This window comes from Erithacus rubecula (genome assembly GCF_903797595.1).
Source record: "Erithacus rubecula genome assembly, chromosome: 9".
NCBI classification, from domain to species: Eukaryota; Metazoa; Chordata; class Aves; order Passeriformes; family Muscicapidae; genus Erithacus; species Erithacus rubecula.
The window spans coordinates 30,915,821-30,935,423 of NC_136660.1; the positions used below are offsets into that span (position 1 = coordinate 30,915,821).

Below are 19,603 nucleotides of genomic sequence, written 5' to 3' on the forward strand. Positions count from 1 at the left end.
CTGCTGACTCATATTTTAATCAATTTGCCATCAGCCAGGACCCCCAGCCCCTGTGCAGGGCATTGCTCTCCAGTGTCAGTCCAGAATCTGCCCATACAACCAAGGCTGATCCATCCCAGGTGCAGAATCTGGCACTTGGCCTGTTAAACATCACTTGGCTAGTGAATGCCAGTTCATAGAATCAAAAATGACAAAAGACTTTGGGTTGGAAGGGACTCAAAGCTCATCCAGTGCCACTCCTGCCATGGGCAGGGACACCTTCCGCTGTCCCAGCTTGCTCCAAACCCTGTTCAACCTGGCCTTGGGCACTTCCAGGGATGGGGCAGACACAGCTTCTCTGGGCCAAGGCCTCCATACTCTGACAGGGAAGAATTTATTCACAAGATGCAACATTTCCTTCCCTGCTGCGGCCTCCCCATTAAACACGAGATTAAACCCCCAGCAATCGGACTACAACTCCCATCGTGCCCCGCGCCGCACCCCTGCCTTCCGCGCCGCACCCCTGCCTTCCGCGCCGCACTACATGTCCCGTCAGGCCGTGGGGGGGTGGCGCCTGCGTAGTGCAGGTGCCGGTGGTGCGGACAGAGGCGGCGGCGGGATCAACCCGTTCCCGGTGCGGGGCTCGGGAGCGGGGCCGGGAGCGGGCCCGGGCAGCGCCCGGCTCTCCTCACGGGACTCCCGCACTGCCACCACTCCAGTAAGTGTCTCGGCGCGGGGCGGGGCTCGGCCCGCCCTGGGTGATGCCCTTCCTTCCGCGCTTGCCCGGTGTGTGACCGCGCAGGGCACCGTCCTGCTCCCCGTCCCTCCTTTTTTTCCTTTCCGTTTTCCCTGGAAGGCGCTCGGCGGCGCGGGGGCTCTGCGGCGCGGGGAGCCCCGGTGGCGCGGGCAGGGCGCTGTCACAGCCCCGGAGGTAAGAGCTGAGGTGATCTCATTGCTCGTCACGCTCCGCGCTCCCCGCGCTGCTCGGCCGGGAGGGAGCGATGTTATCTGGGCAGAACCCGCGGGGACGGGGCCGTGAGGGTGCGGGGATAGTGCGGGCACGGGGCCGTGAGGGTGCGGGGATAGTGCGGGCACGGGGCCGTGAGGGTGCGGGGATAGTGCGGGCACGGGGCCGTGAGGGTGCGGGGATAGTGCGGGCACGGGGCCGTGAGGGTGCGGGGATAGTGCGGGCATGGTGCCGTGAGGGTGCGGGGATAGTGCGGGCATGGGGCCGTGAGGGTGCGGGGATAGTGCGGGCATGGTGCCGTGAGGGTGCGGGGATAGTGCGGGCACGGGGCCGTGAGGGTGCGGGGATAGTGCGGGCATGGGGCCGTGAGGGTGCGGGGATAGTGCGGGCACGGGGCCGTGAGGGTGCGGGGATAGTGCGGGCATGGTGCCGTGAGGGTGCGGGGATAGTGCGGGCATGGTGCCGTGAGGGTGCGGGCTCATCTCGGCTTTGGGATCTCCCGCTAGAACAGCCCGCGTGTACCACTGAGTTTGTTTCTGCCCTTGGAAGGCGCAGGTTTTGCACAGGGATGTGTGGGGAGGCTGCTGAGCCGTGTTCTGCCTTAGCTGCAAGCGGGGCTGGATATTTACTGAGCCCAAGTGTCTTTAAATGGATAACTTGGCTATAAATGAATGTTAAACTGTAACCACTGTTGTTATAGGTGCAGTTTTTATCACCTGTTAAATTCCAGATAGGCATTTGACATGCTGCTAAACTGAGCACAGACTTAAATTCTGTATGTGTTGTGCAGCTCCCTTGGGAGGAACTAATGCATGACCTTCATAAAAGGCATTATGTTGTTGCATCAAATGTTTGCAGAGTAACATCAAGAGGATGGCAATTTTCTCTTTGGCAGACTGCTGCTTTGAGGCCTTCTGTAAGAAAAATATCTAATTTTCATTAAGTAGTGTGTTGTGTTTATAATCAAGTAGAATGAGCAGTCTTCAGGTGGGGAAACAGTTATTTTATTACACTGAGCATCTGAGTTAGGCATCAGCACAGAGATAGAATCTTTTTTTTAAAGATTCTTAAGAGCTACATCTCTCCACACTTCACCTCCTCAAAGCAGAGTCTGTTAAAGAGACTAGACCTAGAGCAAACTAAACAGCATCAACTTCTTTGATGCCTCTGACAAATTCCTTGCTTTCTTGACAGAGGCTGTAATGTCTATAAAGATAAATTTTCTTTTCTCCTTACCTAATCCATCCACGACCCTGCAGGACAGAGCCAGATTTACTCGTTCGGTTTTGGGGCCTATGATGTGTGAGGAGCTGCTTCTCACTTTTGGAACCAAATCAACAGGATTTGTTGGGTTTTGTGTTTTGGTGGTTGTTTTTTGCTATGGATTTGGGCTGCATTCATTTTGGTGCAGCACAAACAGGATCCTAACCGTGCTGGAAGTGTGTGTGATAACTTTGGTTGCTCTCTCATGAGTTACTGTGTCTTACAGAACTGTGAACTTGCGTTTTATGTCCATTCACTCTTGTTTCCTCCTACTTGTTATTTTTAGTTGAGAGAGTCACAGCAGTAACAATACATGAAACTGTCAGGTTTGTGAAGCACAGAAGTGTACAAGTGCAGTTTTCCCATTTGTCACATGAGGAAGTGTTAGAAGTGGGCTGAAATCTCTTTGTGGTAGGGAGAGATGCTGGGTCTGGCTGATGTTTGCAGGAGAGTGTTTGAATTCAGGGATAGATAAGCACTGATGCAGAAAGTGATAATTCAAGAAATAATACATGGGGGTTTTATGTGTCCTGGATATCACTGAGTGCTGGAGTCAGCTTTGCATAAAATATAAACCTTTGTGTGACTCACTGAGTTCTATTTGCAGTTATCAAACCTTGTGATTTGATTTTGCAAGTGTAGAAGATTTAATTCCAAATTCATAAGTTCTAAAGACATCTATTTTCTTGAGCTATTTCTGTGCTTTAAATCTACATTTGGACCCATGTTCCATTGCATAGCTCTGGATTTTAAGGGTGAAATAAAAGCAAAAGATGCACAGTGGGCCACTGGCAGGTGTAGTGCAGTGCTGAGATGTTTCAGAGGAGCAGATGCTTTCATACAGATTGGAGAATAGGCAAAAAAGAATCATTGTATAAAGAAAATAGGCAGCATCTTCATCCTTTTCCTCTTTCTCTCCTCCCATATTTATTTTTCCTCAGGAGTAGTAGCTGAGTGACAGAAGACAGACACACATGAGGAATACAGAAGGCATGTGCATGAGGAAGAGACCTGAATGCAGGAAAAAGGCCTTGTTTTTTCCAGGTGGCTGGGGCTTGTTCCAGAAGGCAGCAGAGCTATCTCAGCTCAAATAAAGGCTGACTGCATGTCAGAGAGTTGGTGTAGAAGAGAGGAAGTGCAGAAGTCAGTTTTTATTGACTGTAACAGATTAGAAAGAACTTGAGGACATTACTGAAATGAGAACAGATCTCTGCTTGTAACACAGTCTCCAGTGCACTGTTGGATGTAGCCCAAACTGCCAGGCCTGCAAAATTCTTAATCTATTTTAGTAGATTTAGAATTCCATCGATGTCTTTATTACTGACTGTTCCTGGTGATTTAAGCTGACAGTTATCATAGTAAATGCAGTTCCTCCAAAGTGCAGCAAACCAGCAGTGTTGGGGAGTGAGTACATGTTCTAATGAGAATTTTCCTTGCATGCTCTGCTTTGCTCTTGGATGTATCCAGCTCTACATGGTGTTTAGACAAACAAGAGCTTGTGATACGAGTGCATGTCTTGTAAGGTGGGTTTTGTCAGGGTTGGGTTTTTTTTTTTCACTGATAGTTATGAACAAGAGGAACACTTTTAGAAAATATTTACTGGAGTTTAGAGCCAAGTGAACCTTTGTGCAGTTGTATAATTTTATAAAAATACAGGATAGTAGGTTATTTCAGTTCCAAAATGGGTATTTAGGTTACTGGCTTTAGCATAAAACATTTTTGCAGTGTGGAACAAGTGCTTAAGAAGTCACCAGGAAATTATATAAAGAAACACAACAGTCAGTACATGTATTCTTTTGGTTTTGAAGCTAAATACAATGGGACATGACTAGAAGCATTGCTGTCAATGATTTATAAAAGTATATAAGAAACCTAAATATCATAATCCTAGTGAACTTAGACACATGAAAATAATGTAACTGCTTTGAAAAAGTCACCTGCTGCAGAGGTCTGAGTGATGAGAATGGTTCAGGTTTTGAAGTTCTACTTCAGGGAAGAGAATCACTGATGTGAATTGGAATGGGGGAGATGGCTGAGCTGCTTCCAATTTTTTTCTGCTCTTACACTGATCTTTCAAATTAAGACTTTGAAAATATATAGGTGTAAGGTCATCTTGATACATGCTGTACCCTAACTGTGAGAAATAGCTAGGTACGTGTTGGTATAGGGCTCAATTCTATAAATAACACTTTCCTCTCAGTGCTAGGTAAAGCAGCAGGGTTTTGTTGCTGTTGAGGAAGGAAGCTGGTTCATTGTCTCAGCACTAAGCAGCATTTTCTCCCTCCAGGGACTTGCAGAAGCATCTAGAATGTGTAGGTGTTTCTTTAATCTTGGAGAAGGAACTTATTAAGCTTTCTGGTGCAGAACTGTATGAGCCACTTATTCTTAGCAGATGTTATCTGCACAAGTAGGGAGTTGCAGGTCTGGTAGACATTTGTGGCATTCAACAGTTTAAACAGTTTTCAGGTTTGAACATATGCCTTTGCCTTAAAATCTGAATAGTTTCAGGTATTTTATGTAGAAGAAAGGTGGTTCAATAGTGAGGTTGCTGCTCTGGGACTTGGGAAACAGGTTCAGCTCACTGTGTTGCCAAAAATCTTCCTGTGTGGCCTGGGACAAGCTGTTTGTGTCCCTCCATTCTCATACTGAGAGTGCTGAGCAGCAGCTCTGCATCACGGGGCTGTTCAGGGTGTCAGGCTGGATGTCACCAGGGAGGTGCTGATGTGGGGCACAGAGCTCCCTAGTGCTGGCAGGGAGAGGCTGCAGACACTGCCCAAGTGAGAAAATTGGGGTAAGCTCCAGGCAGGAGGAGAAAAACCAGGAAAATACAGTGGAAAAAAGGTTTTGACTGGAAATCTCTGGTGTCACTTAGAGAAAGCAAGTCCTTAAAACTTTTAGGAGCCCTGCATGGCCTTGTTTGTTTAACAGAGTTTTAAAACAATGCTTAAAATACCCACACAAACATGTAAATCTTTTATGTTATGGTTCTGCCACATAGGAGACAGTAGCAAAGCTCTCTCTGTTCCTTTGTTGGCTGTTCTCTTCTTTGGAAGATGCTTTTAATTCTAGCTAAACATTGCATCCAGATGTTTTGGATATCAATTTAGCTCATTTGTTCTGCTGGCATGGTAAGCAGAATCTTAAATTGGGCCTGGTTTACTGACTTTTCATGTGAAAGAGGCTGAGCTTTTCTACCTGTCCACTCTCCCAAAGGGAAAAAATTTGCAGCCACCTCTAATAAGCAGTGTCTTTAGCAATGTTATAGACTTAAAAGTATTTTGGATTTTAAATATTTCTGGTGAAAAATAGGGCACTGTCATTGCTATATATTCAAAATGTAGACTAGACAGCAATTACCAAGCTTTGCAAACATGTTTTTGTTGTTGAGAGTCAACACTCCCAGGAACAGTCTCTGTATACTGACAGATAGGTGATAAATTAATTCATTTAATATGTAATTGTTTTCATGTGTATGCTCTCCCTGGGTGCTTTGGTACCCACCACATTTACATCCCATGTCCAAGAAAATGTGTTGGAACTTGTTCAGACTAGTGACTTAATTAAGTGTTCTTCTGTTAAGCACTAAAACAGTTACATGCCAGGCTTGTTGTAAGAGTGAGCAGTCCTCTTAAAACTGCACTTCAAAAGATGTTGTTGGTTAACTCTTTAGAGAGGTTGAGAATGGCAAGTGGGACCTTAGGCTGGGCTGATAATTCAGCTGGCAAGTTATTCCTATGTCTGGTAGACTGTCCCTGTGTGTGCAGCAGTGCTGGAAGGTTGGGTAACTTAAAGGATGTTAAAAGTGTCTCTGCTGATGCAGGACTTCAGGGTTTGGTTATCTTGATTTTTTTATCATTAACCTTTTTCTTTTGTTTCTTCCTTAAATCAAGTTCGCTGTAGATGCTGTAATTTATCTGTGCTGTCTTCCTAATTTGTGCTGGTGCCCTGATTTTTAGGTGGAGGAACATGATTCCTTCAGGAGGTCCATTTGCTGCCTTTTTGTGGGAGGCAGCAGTACAGTGTTGAAAACCAGCCTGTTGCCTGCTCATGGTACATCCAGGATTTTCAGGCTTGCTGGATGTACACAGGATTTGGAATTTTTCTGTGTGTAGGTCAGACAGCAATCCCACAAAATGCCAGGAGCCTGCCTGGTACTTTGGGAATTTTTTTGTGGGTGGAGGGCTGTTACCTGCCCTGCACACCATAAGTGAGGTTGTGAGAAAAACCTTTGTCATTGCAAAGTAAAGCTGGCAGTAACTGGTGTTTGTGTCATCCCACAAATGAGGAGGGTGAGGCAGAAGGCCACAAGCAGGCATGGGCTGTACCTGCCATGAGGACAATTCCCTGTGCTCATGGCTTGATTCCAAGGGGGAATGCTGCTGGGAATGAACCCTGTGAGAAGTGACACTGAGTGATGTGCTTGGAGTGAAGTGTTGGTGTGCTGGCACTGCAGAGCAGCTTTCACTTTGTGGGCTTTAGCTGTGTGTTGGGTGAGAATTCTGTTAAATATGCCACAGTGGGGTTTGATTTTCTTAATTCAAGGTGTATTTAAAAAAGGGGAGGGGGAGGTCATGTCCCAAAAATTTTTGCCATTTGATGGGAGCTTAATTTTCCCACCCAGCTTGGTAAACAGCAGCTGGTGTGTTCTGTAAATGCACATTGGTTCTCTTACATGAGACAAAGCCCTGTTCTTCCTAAAGAGCTTTCACTACACTTGCACTGACTGAAGAGCTCTGAGATTAATCCTAATCTCTGGGAATCCTTGTGTACTACTGATATAACTGAAAAGTGAGCTGAGTTTTGGGGAAAATATCAAATCTTTGCAGTGGAGGGAATTTTGGCCTACATAGTGGATTATACAACAAAATGATCATAGTCTGTAGTGTAAATATTAAAATAAATGAGGTGGAAATTGAACAGCAATGATTTTTTCCTTTCCAAAGTTTTTATATAGGTGAACCATTGCATTTTTCTTTATTCTGCATTGAATTTGCTAAATTAGATCTACAAAATCAAAATTAATAATCAGTTACTTGCTTTGTGTACTTTGATTTCATTAAATCCTTTTCTATCTGTAAAAGGGGTCAAACCAAATATTTGCCTGATAATGTTCTTTTCATTATATGATATTGAAATGAACTAAAACATCAGTTATTTACAGCCCTTTCTTTAGCAACATAAGAGTATCCTCTGGAAACTGAAGATATTGCTAATTTCCTAAGCAGCTGGCCTTTCCATTTCTTACGTACTTCCCAGGAAGGTCTGTGTTTATTTGTACTGCTGAGTTTATACCCAGGATTCAGAGTAAAAATCAGCAAGACTAGCTCAAAAATGGCAAATTTCATTATTCAACCAGCCTCACCTTTTTGTATTGGACTTCCTAAAGCCAAATAAGCTTCACCAGGATTTGTTTTGATTCAGAATTTGAAATAGCTGGGAGTGTGTGGAATTCAAGTGCTTGGAGTGGTTGGCTTAGATGAAACAGTTATTAGTTTATTATTGAAATTAAACATGTTTTTTGGTTTTTTTTTTCCTGATGACTGACTAGTAATAATGAGTAATCCTAATAAGCAATGTGGTTATTTCCTGCTTAATTTTTAATTTGTTTTGGTTGTCATGAATGGACACTTTCTATAGACTAAGCATGTAAGCATCTTCAAGAACAAGGACCTAATTTGTCTTATTTGGAGTTTTGTATTTAAAATTTTGAAAAAGCCAATAATTAGAGTAATTGTAAATACAAATCAACTCTGAACTTGCATTTTTAATTATTATGTAACTGAAATTAAGAAGCATTTAAGATCTTGTTTTAAGGCTTGTCAAAGTGAATTAGACTAACTACATTTTGTTTTATTGTATTTATCTCTGGTTATATCTCATTTTGAGTAATTATGCTATCTAGAGGCTTAATATAAAGTGATGAACATTACATCTGACTGTTGTAGAGACTTGGTGTTATTGAACATGTTCTATCACTGTCTCTTAGCTTTGTTATTTTACTTCATTGCCTTGTAAGCTGGTCATCACTCCTAAGTTATTAATGGATTTATTTCAAGAGTGTTTTTTTTATAATGGCCTTGTTGCACAGGATGTTTCCTTTTATTTGTGTTAGCTCCATGCATTGAGGGACAATTAAAATAATTGTTTTAGCTGGGCAAAAACCATTAAGGTGAGGGGTTGTTTTTTTTTTGTTTTGTTTTGTTTTGACTTAAAAGTTCAGTGGTAGAGAGGAGTTCTGCATCCTGTGCAGTGCATTTCCTCATTCCATCATATCCCAAAGCCTTTGGCTGCTATTGCAAATACCTTAAAATGGAGGAAAATAGTTCAGTTGAGAACAGGAAACATCACTTAGAGAAATTTCTGCAGAAGTTTGTGAGGAAGTACCAGTCTGTTCTGTCATGGAACTTGTAGATCAGTATTTGAAATAGGTTGGGGGTGATGGATTCAGATAACTTTCAGAACATTTTCCATAGAACTCCAGATTTTCCTTACAGCACATTGATTTATTTTTTTGAGCTAAAAGTGACATTACACAATAGCATTGAATAAAATTCAATCATTTGACTTGCTGAGGTACTCTGGAAAAGGTGGGAGTGGTTGGCTTGCCCTGATTTAACAAGTGTCCCTGGAAAACAGCAGATCAGCATTTTGAACAGAATCACCACTGGATAAGACTGAAGTTCAAGATAAGGCTGCTGGTTTTGTTAGATGATTCATCACTGCAACAATGATTTTTCTATACTGTGGTCTGCTTGAAAGTTGGATTAGCTACTGGGGGAGGGGTGTATGGTTTGGTCAGGGATAGGAGAGGTCAATGCCACTTGCACTAAAGGTTTTTTAATTTGGAAAATTGATTTCTGCTTAAGAATTATTTTCAAGGTGAATACTGGCCTTTTGCATCTGGTTTTTCTTTCTTTTTGACTACTTTAGAAAAGGAATCTGAATTTAAGGGGCAGTGTATCCTAGAGACTTCCAGTTCTCATTTTTAGATGTAGTTAAAAAGTTGATTATAGGCTGCTGCCAAATCAAAGTCACATCTTCCCTGTTAACAGAAGTATCTGCTGTGCCCTCCAGAACAAAAATAAGGCCGTGGAGGATTTTTGAGAAATTGAAAAGCTGGGCTGCTGGGCTTGTATTTTAAATCCATCAACTCTGAATTATCTTTTGTTGTCAAAAGAACTGCAGCTAAGTCACCTCTCCAGCTCTTGGATTGGCTGTTTATGGGGGGGTTTTTTGGTTATGTTTTTGGTGTAAGCGTAAGCTTGTGCTGGAAGGTTTTCAAGGAAATAAAGAGAGGTTTGAACTGTCTCTGGAAGATTTATGTGACTTGTTTTCAGAGGCTGCTCTGGGCTGCTTGTCTTAGGGTTGGAATTTCCCCCTCCCTGTTCCCTTTCCTTGTCCTGGATGTACCCAAGAAGGAAAGCTTTCATTGCTGTGTTCTTCAGGGGATAAGCAGGACAGTCTGAACTCATCCCTTCCCTCGGGAGGCACTAAGTGGTCACTAAAGGAGGTGACCAGCTGGGGAGCAGCTGATTTACAGCAGGAAGCTGAGAGTAATTGCCTAGGCAAAAGCCAGGAGCCCTCACTAATTAAGCTGTCCCTGGAAGTGCAGGAAAGACTGGAGATCGCTGGGGATGCTGCTTTACCTTCCCTTTGTGGTGCTGGAGCTGCTGTAAACAGCAGAGCTTAAAAAGGGAGGTGGGGAGGAGGGCTGGGCATGAGTCATGGCATCATTTTATATTTATCAAGTGGAGGTGTATGAATGTTGTTCTTCATTTCAGAGGGATGAGTAAGTAGGTAAAGGATGTTTCTTAATCTTCCTAGCTGATAGAAAAAGAACCCCAAAGTCATCTCCTGGGGTGAGTTAAACCCAAAGTTCCAAATGTTAAAGAGCAGGAAGTAGAACTGTTCTTCTAAATTAAAAAAATCAAAGTAATAAAATATATCTGAAGCTTGGGGAAAATAGATGTAAAATCAAGAGATATTAAGTGGCCTTCTTGTATTTCTTAATCAAGCTCTTCTGTCATTGTGCAAAGCCTATTTCATGGTCTTTTTATGAAGACAAAATTCCACTTGCTTTAGTCAGCCAGTTGCCCGTGGTTTGCACTTACCTGTGGAAATCAAGTCAAAGGAGAGATTAGGCCATATAAATGTTATCTGGCACCTCACTTCAGTCTTGTCTAGACTTTGTACTTGAAGATACAAAGGCTGCAACCAGTCTGTAATGGAGGTGAACTCAAGAACAGGTGCTGGTGGGAAACTAAAAATAGGAATTAATGTGGGAGAGTTTAAGCCATGTGTTATAAATGGTGAAAAGGAGATGCTCATGTGCCTCTGCAGGTCCTACTTGTGCAGTCATGCATTTACAGTGAGACTGGGGAAGGTGATCTGGGATTTTTATTTATAGTGGTGCCCAGGCAGCCCTCAGTGTGGGATACAAATGTTGGGGAATGTGTGTTGTACCTCAGAGGAAAAGAGCAGGGAAATCTGAGAGAAGCTGGGCTGGTGAGGTATGGAACCTCCTAAATTAGCACCCTGCTGCTGGAATAGGGATGTAAGGCTTCAAAAATAAGTGACACCTCCTGTTTGGGTTATAGCACAGCCCTCCAGGAAAGAATTTTAAGGAGCTGGGAGTTTTTACAGAGTGTTACTATGCACCACAAAATGGGTTTTCAAGAACATCTTTGTTTCTGGAGGATGGTGGCAAGAAGCAGGAGGAAATGGGCCACGGGGATGTTTTTCCTGAATGAGCACTATGGCATTGACCCACATCTCCAGTGCAGGGAGGGAAGGCAAAATAAAATGAAATTGTATTTGATCTGTAACAGGTTTGATGCCTTCAGCCTTCCTGAGAGCTCATAATCTTTTTATAATGCTTGATTCTAGAATAGTTAATACACTGTTCTGTGCTGCAGGTTCTGCTGCAGGAAGTAACTAAGGGTGCCTGTAATAATGCTGTAAAATGTACAGACTTGGAGATTTTTGTTTCATAATGGCTTCAAATAATTTAATGAAAAATCTCATCTATTTAAGACATGATCTATATTCTGAAGACATTTTGAAGTTGAAGTTCTGATGAATTCTGGCTGGTGATCTTCCAGCCAGATTCCCTACTGGGAGGAATTAGAGTTCTGCAATTCCTTGTATGAATCATGGCAATTCCATCAGTGCTTTTTGGGTCTGTCTAGAGTTGTCAGGAAGGGGATCATGGTGGTGGCTTTGTCATGTGTTCAGTTCCTTTAGTAACTGGAAGAAAGGCACAAATCGATTTTTTTTTTTTTTAATGCTTATTGCAAATTGTGGCTCCTTAATGAAGGTTGAATAGAATTGCTATTCATTTACAGGGGAATCTTGCCAAGGTGTAATGTGTGGAAGTAGGCTTTTAAAAATGGAAAACAGTTGTGTGATATAGATTTCAATTTATTACAGAGGGGATTTTTTTGTCTCTTATTCTTTAAGAACATCAGTTTGGTAGACTTATCAGTCTGTAATCCCATGAGGAATTTTAAACTAACTTGAAGGAAACTGCAATTATACAATTTACATTTTTACATTAGTGTTAGTTTGTTGTATTTTCATTAGAGCACAGATATATCCAATAGTATAATTTTGTAGTCTAGAAATGAGCTAGTAGTACTTTGAAATAGAAAATCTTTATTCGTTTAGATTTGAGTTGATTTTGTTTCTTCTGTGAGAATTGGTTTACTGACAAATAAGAAAAAGCTTCTGAGTTTTGTCTTTTGCCCTAGAAAAAAATTTCAAGTATTGGAGTAGTTCAGCTTTAGCTAATTGTATGTTCATAATGGAGCATTATGAGCATCCTCCTTTCATTTTCCTTGAAAGGTTTTCTGAAACATAGATTCTCTTATAGGAGGAGAGTGCTTTGAAAATTCAGTTGGTTTTATTCAAGGATTCTTAATCAATCTGTATCTTGTTTCAAAAACAAGTTTTCCTTGTTTCATTTTCTTCACATCTGCAAAGAACACAGCTTGAAGTCTGCTCAGACAGGAAACCAGCCACCAATATTTGCTTTTTTTTTTTTAGGCACAGGGCTTTTCTGGGCTTCTTAAATTGTTGATACGAAGCCTAGAGGGTGTCCTGGAAATGCTGGATGATTTTATTGAGGGACCACCTGGCACAAATTAGTGCAGTATTGATAAATGAGAATTTTTATATTCATTTAAATGCAAACAAGGTGTGATGCCAAGTTTTGCCAGATTTGAGCTGTAATTTAGAGAACAGCTACCCTTGAGCTTGCCCTCAGATGTGTTGTTTATAGAGATGTTGCTTCAGCATGAAGTGATCCCAAGAGCCTCAATTGAATTACTGATGAATGTTTGTTAAAATAATTATCTTGTCCTGAGAGCTCAAGTGTTTATTTTTGTGGTCCTTATAACTGTAACTTGGTTACAGAACTTGACTTAGATCTGTGATATTTAAATTGTGAGGAACACACAAAGAAAATTTAGATTACCTTAGTGAATTTTCTTATTTTTTTGAAGTATAAACCTTTGCATATTTAAACCATTGTTGCTGGTGGTAGACTTTTTCAAAACTGTTTCTCAAAGTGATTGAGTCAAAAATTTTCTTGTGCTCTAATTAGTCATATAAAATGACAGCTGAAAATACAATTATACATTTACATGTGTGTATATTGATCCCCTCCCCAAAAATGTGAATATCTGAGTCCCTAAAATAAACACTGGTTCTGTCCCCAAAACAACACTTGAAAAACTGTCTCATGTTTTAGTGTGGTGTATCAGTAGCTAACTACAAATAATTATCAGGTGTCTGTCTCATTGTATTTAAATCAAGTAACCTTAAAAAAGCATTAAAGAATTTAAAGAAATCCTGAAATGAAACTTCCATATTATTACACAATTAGAGCTGGAGAAGTTGGAAAATTATGAAAAATGTGAAGTGCTTCAACCTTCTATGTCTTATGTTAGTATTTTTGGATCTGTACTATTTCTGAATTTTGTAACAAAATGTGACGACTGAATCATTTCTTTCCTGCCCTGGGAAAGATTGGTATCAACCTGATTTTTATTATTTTTAGTTGAGTATGCAAATTTATCTTTGGTCTAAAAAGTAAAATGACTGTCCCATAAAATAAAAGGAAGCAAAACCCGTGATGCAAAAGGCAGATGCATAAAAGGTGAATGGTAAAATGGTAATAGGTGGGCACAAAGCAGCTTTTAATTAAATGTTTTGAAGCAAAACAAACTAAAAGCCAGAAAACACCCCAGAACAAAAGCCAGAATAAAAGCCTGGCACACTCAGACCTCAGTGCCATGAACAGAGGGTGTTCACATCTCTCTGCTGGTGCACATACAGCTTCATTTTCCTATTCAATGTGTAAGAATGAAAATATGCCTTCTTAGACACATAAAGTGCTTTTTGTAGGAGAGAAGAGAAATGTGAACAATGTTTCTAAAAGCTTTTTTATTGCATTTGCCCAAGCAAGATATGAAAAGTTGTGTTGGGCAGTTGAGCTCCTGACAAAGATTATTTCTTGGCCACGAGAGGCAGTGTCAGAGGAGGAAGTGTAACCCCACCACTGCTTCAATTTTATGCATGTTGAGAAGAACCTTTATTTTGCAGTCATCTTGTAAAAGGTAATCTTGATGCTCATCTGCTGCTTACCACTTGTAACTTTGCACTTTGGCTATTAAATCTAAATACAAGTTTCAAAGAAGTGTGAAAGGGCTGTCTGAAAATTCAGTGCTGGTGGTGTGGGGAGCAGCTACGCTTCACTTACCCTTCCGTAGAAACTTCTTTAAGCTACTGGTTGAAACTGCTCAAAATGTCATGGGTAGGCACAGAGCAGTCTTAAAATTAGCAACAAGGAACTTTGCTTACCTCCTGTGCTCCTTGCTGTGCAGTGTGATGTCCAGGGTCAGAAATGCCTTATGTGGATCGCCAGAATCGCATCTGTGGTTTCCTAGACATTGAGGAAAATGAGAATAGTGGGAAATTCCTGCGGCGCTACTTCATCCTGGACACACGGGAGGACAGCCTGGTGTGGTACATGGATAACCCACAGGTGAGCTGCTCCAGGCAGGAGTTGCCTGCTTTGTCTCAATTTTGGGGTTTTCTAATGAATTTGCTAAGGAAAAATGGGGTTCTGTATCATGGATCGGGAAGCTTGGGGAAAAAAAATAATTGATGTCAGTGAAATAATCGTAAATTAGTTTGATATAACTCGATGAGCCAAATCACACACCCCAGTGTTTAATTCTCCTTTAATCTTATGTGGCAGTGCGTGGTTTTCCTTCCATTTTATATTCCTTTCCCTCAATGAATCAGTCATTGAAAAGCAATTTTTAATGAAAGCTGCAATTGCAGTCCTGCATGGATGGTGTATCAGTGAGGACAGCTTGGATCCATTGTGATGGGGAGCAGCCTTTGGATAAAAGCTGCTTTTCCAATGTACCTGCACTGCTGTGTTTTCTAGCAGAGGGAAGAACAGATGATTGTTCATGGTTTGGGCACAGACAGTGAGAGCATAGGATCCAGGTCAGCTGACAGCTGCCTGCCAGAAGAATATCCATGAACCCTTCTGCCAGGAGCAGCAGAGTTAAAAAGCATGAGTCTGCTGTTCAAAGGAACCAGCAAAAACGAAATGTAAATGAAGTGCAGCTCAATGGATGTGACTTGTGACTGAAGCATTTAGCAGATCTCAGTGAGGAGAAAAAGAATTTCTGCAAATAACAGAGACTTAAAACATTTGATTTCACTGGGTGAAAAGAAGCAACTCAGGGCATGTGGACAAAATCGTGGAGTGCTGTAGAAATTGCAGCTCCTCAGGAGTTTTAAGACTTAATGATATTTGCAGTGCACACCCAGGCCTAGGTTAGGCCTTTTATTTCACGTGTGTAAATGAAAGGGTTTCTTGCAACAGAAAAAATTGAAACTTCTTGATTTTTTTCCACTACTGTAATTTTGAAGAACTGCAGAATTTTTATAACTATGTGAAGGCCTTTCTAAATCCCTGAAGTGATTGGAAAATATGTGAGATGGCCTTTGAAGTATCTGACATAATAGATGAATGTCACTTCTTGTCCCTTCTGCCTGCCCTGGTCAAAGTACATGAGACTCCAACATCTGTTAAGGAAAAAGTATTCTTTCCGGATTTCCTGGATGCAGACCCACAAGAATCCTTTTTCCTCTAGTAAAATACATAAACCTCTGAAACAATTACTGTTTGTATTGTTTCTTGCAGTCTTTCTGTTTTTAGTCAGCAGATGTGTGTATAATAAACAAGTAGTTTAGATCCTGTTTCTAACATACATTGTGCATTGTCTATAAAAATACCTAGGATTTTCTTTTTTGTTTGTGGAATTACTTGCTTTTCATGCATAAACACTGACTGTAGCATGAGAATAAACTAGTTACTAAGTGAAACATGTGATTTGTTTCAGAATCTTCCCTCTGGATCTCCACCTGTTGGAGTCATTAAACTTACCTATATTTCAAAGGTAAGATAATTAATATGTGAGATACTCATTAAATTCTCAACTTCAGACAAATTTAAATGCCACTTACTCCTTTTGCTTCTGTAATACTCCTGAATTAGAGAAGTGTTAAAACACTTCAATAGGTTCAGGAGAAAATAAGAACAGATTAATTACTGGGTTGTCTATGTTGTTTTTTTTTTTTTTGTGATTTCAAACAGCAGCTCTTTGTGCTCATAAAATTGACATTTCACCTCTTTATGAGTATTTGAATTCCCATTAGTCTTGGAGAAAAGATAGGCCATTTATGAAGGGGAAGATATCTTTGGGTGTGATACTTTGCAAGTAATGATGACTTTTAGTAGACAAGACAGAAAAATTTCTAAAAAATATTCAGTTCTTTACACTGTGAATACAGTTAGTTCTGAATATGTCTGAAGGGGAACTGTGAACTAAGAAAGTTTCTGTGGTGAAATTTGTAGCAGATACTGCATTAACAAACAAATAGAGAAAAATGCTTCACCTTTTCTTGTCTTTCTGCTCATTTCTCATTCTTCCTTTGCATTTTTTTGTTGTCAATACTGCATCCTCCCACTTCCTTGTTTGTCTTTCATTTTTGTTTCTTTTTAGTTCTCTTTATCATTGTGCCTAACCACCTTGCTGTGCTGCTAATGTTTGAATTTACCCACTTGAAAAACAATAAAAGTTATGATATCTGACATTTATTTTGTGACATTTATAATCTTAATTTCCCTTCTAGGTTAGCGATGCAACTAAGCTGAGGCCAAAGGCAGAGTTCTGTTTTGGTAAGTTTGGCCTGTGCTGTGTGCATCAAGTGCCTTCTTCAGAAATTTGGAACAAAGATAATTTTCTGCAGTTCTGGTACCAGCTACAGCTGGTAGTGTTTAAAAAATAGCTTGTATTCACTTTCTTCTGTAGTGTGATGGAAATGTTGGCTTCCTCATGAGATGTTTTTGTGTTTTTTCATATTACAGCTTAATGAGGAGTAGGTGAGAGCTGTTTTTTCAGATGTCTGAAATTTTTGAGGCATTAATAAGCAATGAGAGTTGCTTTCAGAAATGTGGCCTGCCTGTCAGCTAGGCAGGCAACAAATTTAACTATTGAAATCTGTTGTTCTGATGAAAGATTTAATTGATCTAAAAATACTGTCAGCCAATGCTCTTAAGTCAAATTTCAGCTTCTGTTGCTGCACAGTAAAAAAAAAAAATAATTCTTGAGGTGCCTTCTAGGTTTAGATTTGTTTAAAGTTTATTGAAACTTTAGATAATCCTAAAGCTCCTCCTGGTTTTAGGCAAGTACCTGATGTCAGTTCAGTGCCATCTACAGATTCCTCTGCATACCTGTGGAGGGCTTTGTCCTCAGCACTTTCTCCTGTCAGTGGGCCAGCTCTAGAACACCTTAATGATCCAAAATGCTGGCTTAAATATCTCTAGTTTATTAAAGAGTTTTTCATACTTTGTAGAGGAAAAATAGAAATTTATTGTCTTTATATTCAGATGGTTTTAATCACTGTTCATCTAAAAACTATTTATAGAATTAGCTGTGATTTTTGTGCTGTCACATTGAAATGTGTTTGTCCTTTTTGGATAAAGGATGCCAGGTGTTGTGAGGTAGAGATATAAACTCATTAAAATATGTTTCTCTGCCAAGTCACTAAAGTAAAATAAAATTTGTGTTGTAGCTATCTTAAAGTTGTTTGGTCCTGTGCATCATGTACTTATTAATTAATACTGATTTTTTCAGAAATTAAAGAAAAAATTAAAAAGTAAACCAGTGACCATAGTCATGTTCATAATGTCACAAGGGATAACCAAGTCTGGGCAGAGGATTAAAAGGAGAAATTGTAGAAGTCCCCAGGTACTTGTCGCCTGGGAAAATGAGAAAGAGGAAATGGAACTGTAGAATATTTTGATAAAATTCAAGGCTTCATTTCTATGTCAGAAAAATAATTTTTCAAAGTTTGTATGATGCCATTTAAGTGGAGAGTTTAAATTACTTTTTTTTTTTTTTGAGTAAAGCAATCAAGTGGATTTGTGTGTTTTAAGATTACTTTCTAAAATAAAACACTTAAATACTTCAAGTGGAATCTTCATCTGAAATCAAATCTTTTCCTAATGTTATTGAGTTTGCTCTTAAATTTCAGTGTTGTTAACTTTTCATACTGGTTTTCAACAGTTATGAATGCAGGGATGAGAAAATACTTTCTACAAGCCAATGATCAGCAGGACCTAGTTGAATGGGTAAATGTTCTGAACAAAGCTACCAAAATCACAGTAAGTGGTTGAGTTGATATTTAGCAGTGCTTTCAAATGGTGACTGTCTCAAGGTGCTTAAATGTAACCTTTGCCTCCAGTTTCTATCACCACAAACAAGTCTTGACTTGACTTTTCAGTACCTGGAGAAACTGCACAGAACTTCCCCTAAATTTGAGTTTAACTTACTTTTTGGAAATTGGACAAAAGATTAACTTTTAAATCACAGCATAGGATTTTTTCTAATAATTTAAAATTAACTGGGCATACTTAATATAATTTGAAATATCCAGAAGACACTAGCAAGCAATGAAAAGATACACATGCTTTTTACCTGCTGTCAAAAGTTGGTACTTCTTAAATTATCACTAAAATATTGATCAAGCTCCAAACGTTCTCTTCTGATTTTGAGTAACGTCCATGCAAAGAAACATTTATGGTTCTTCTGGTAAATGTTAAATTGCTTTTCTGGGTTGTACCAGGACAAGTTGTTATCTCATGACAGAAACCCCCATGTGTTATCTCAGTCTTTTCAGGAGGCAGAAGTTATGGTTTTGTTTTCTCCAGTTTTGGGGAAGTGATGACAGTGAACACTTCTGAGAGCACACCCTGAAAAAGAAGGAGTTCTGAGCATGAGTGCATGCATCTGTGTTTGTTGTCAGTGACTTTCTCATTCTTGGGTTATCTAAGAATGATTACATGAGTTCTTCACATTGTTTAATATAGCCCATTCTTTGGAGTTATAAAAATGCTGCTGCTAATAATAAATTTTAAAAAGCCAGAAGTACAAAGCTTTCTCACTTGGGTTTTTCATAAAGAGGACACACCACAACCAGGCCTGAGCTGTTTCCAGTTGAAAAAATTGAGTAAATAAATAAGCAATTGCATCAATTTAGAGTGAGTGCTGCTTATCATCTGTTTATCTTGCATTTTAAATGGCTGGTGAAATCATTAGTATTTTGTCTTTGAAGGAACAAGCCTTTGAACTGTTCATCTGTTTACAGCTCGAGTACAGTATTAAGTACAGCCAATTATTGAATCAAATCATTAAGATCACTCAGTTATTAATTTTAATATGAGCATTTCTTGCTGCAGATTGTAATCTTCCAAGATTCATTGCATGTTTTAGTCCTCTTGAGTGCTGATAATGTCAGAATGACTGTGAACCTCTGCAGCCTAGCACGCTATGTACCCGTTTTTGAGTGCTGTTTGAAAATGCCTTCGTGTGAGGAGGTGGTTGTGGGCTTGGTCTGCAGCATTTTCTGTAGGAGTTGGTGACAGCTGAAGCACTTGCCCACAAAGCTGTAGCTAAAAACCACTGCTCTTGACAGGCTGAGGCTCATGAGTGTCTTACCCTTCAGTTCTAGACTTGGCTGAGGATGCAGTCACTGTGGCCAGCAGGACACTGTCCTAAGCTGACATCTGTTCTCAGCACTGTCTGTACTCCTCTGCAGGCTGCATTTTGTAAAATAAGCAGTCCTGAGCACAGGAACTTGAATCACAAACTATAAAGTAGCTTTGGTTTCTTGTCTAGATCAGTTCAATTCCAAGTTCTGAATGTGTCACAGTCTTGGATGGACAATTTGTGTGTCCTGCTTTCTGAAGGAGTTTGGATGTCTTCTGTAAATACCCAGTATGTTGCTGGGTGGGGTATTTGAGTGTGA

At 40.3% G+C, this 19,603-nt stretch overlaps 1 protein-coding gene across 6 annotated transcripts in view; it reads left to right on the plus strand.

Moving 5' to 3' along the window:
• Positions 1–547: 547 nt before the first annotated feature.
• Positions 548–19,603, plus strand: part of PLEKHA1 (pleckstrin homology domain containing A1) — a 31,023-nt gene continuing 11,967 nt past the window's right edge. For 4 of the 6 annotated variants that reach the window (XM_079312269.1, XM_079312266.1, XM_079312267.1 and 1 more), the window contains exons 1-5: positions 626–910; positions 14,095–14,255; positions 15,634–15,690; positions 16,427–16,472; positions 17,863–17,960. In XM_079312269.1, coding sequence (XP_079168395.1) covers positions 14,115–14,255; positions 15,634–15,690; positions 16,427–16,472; positions 17,863–17,960 — 342 coding nt within the window. In that variant the 5' untranslated portion in view covers positions 626–910; positions 14,095–14,114. Of the gene's footprint in view, positions 911–14,094; positions 14,256–15,633; positions 15,691–16,426; positions 16,473–17,862; positions 17,961–19,603 lie in introns of all 6 variants that reach the window. The other 2 variants (XM_079312268.1, XM_079312265.1) reach the window with 1 other exon arrangement.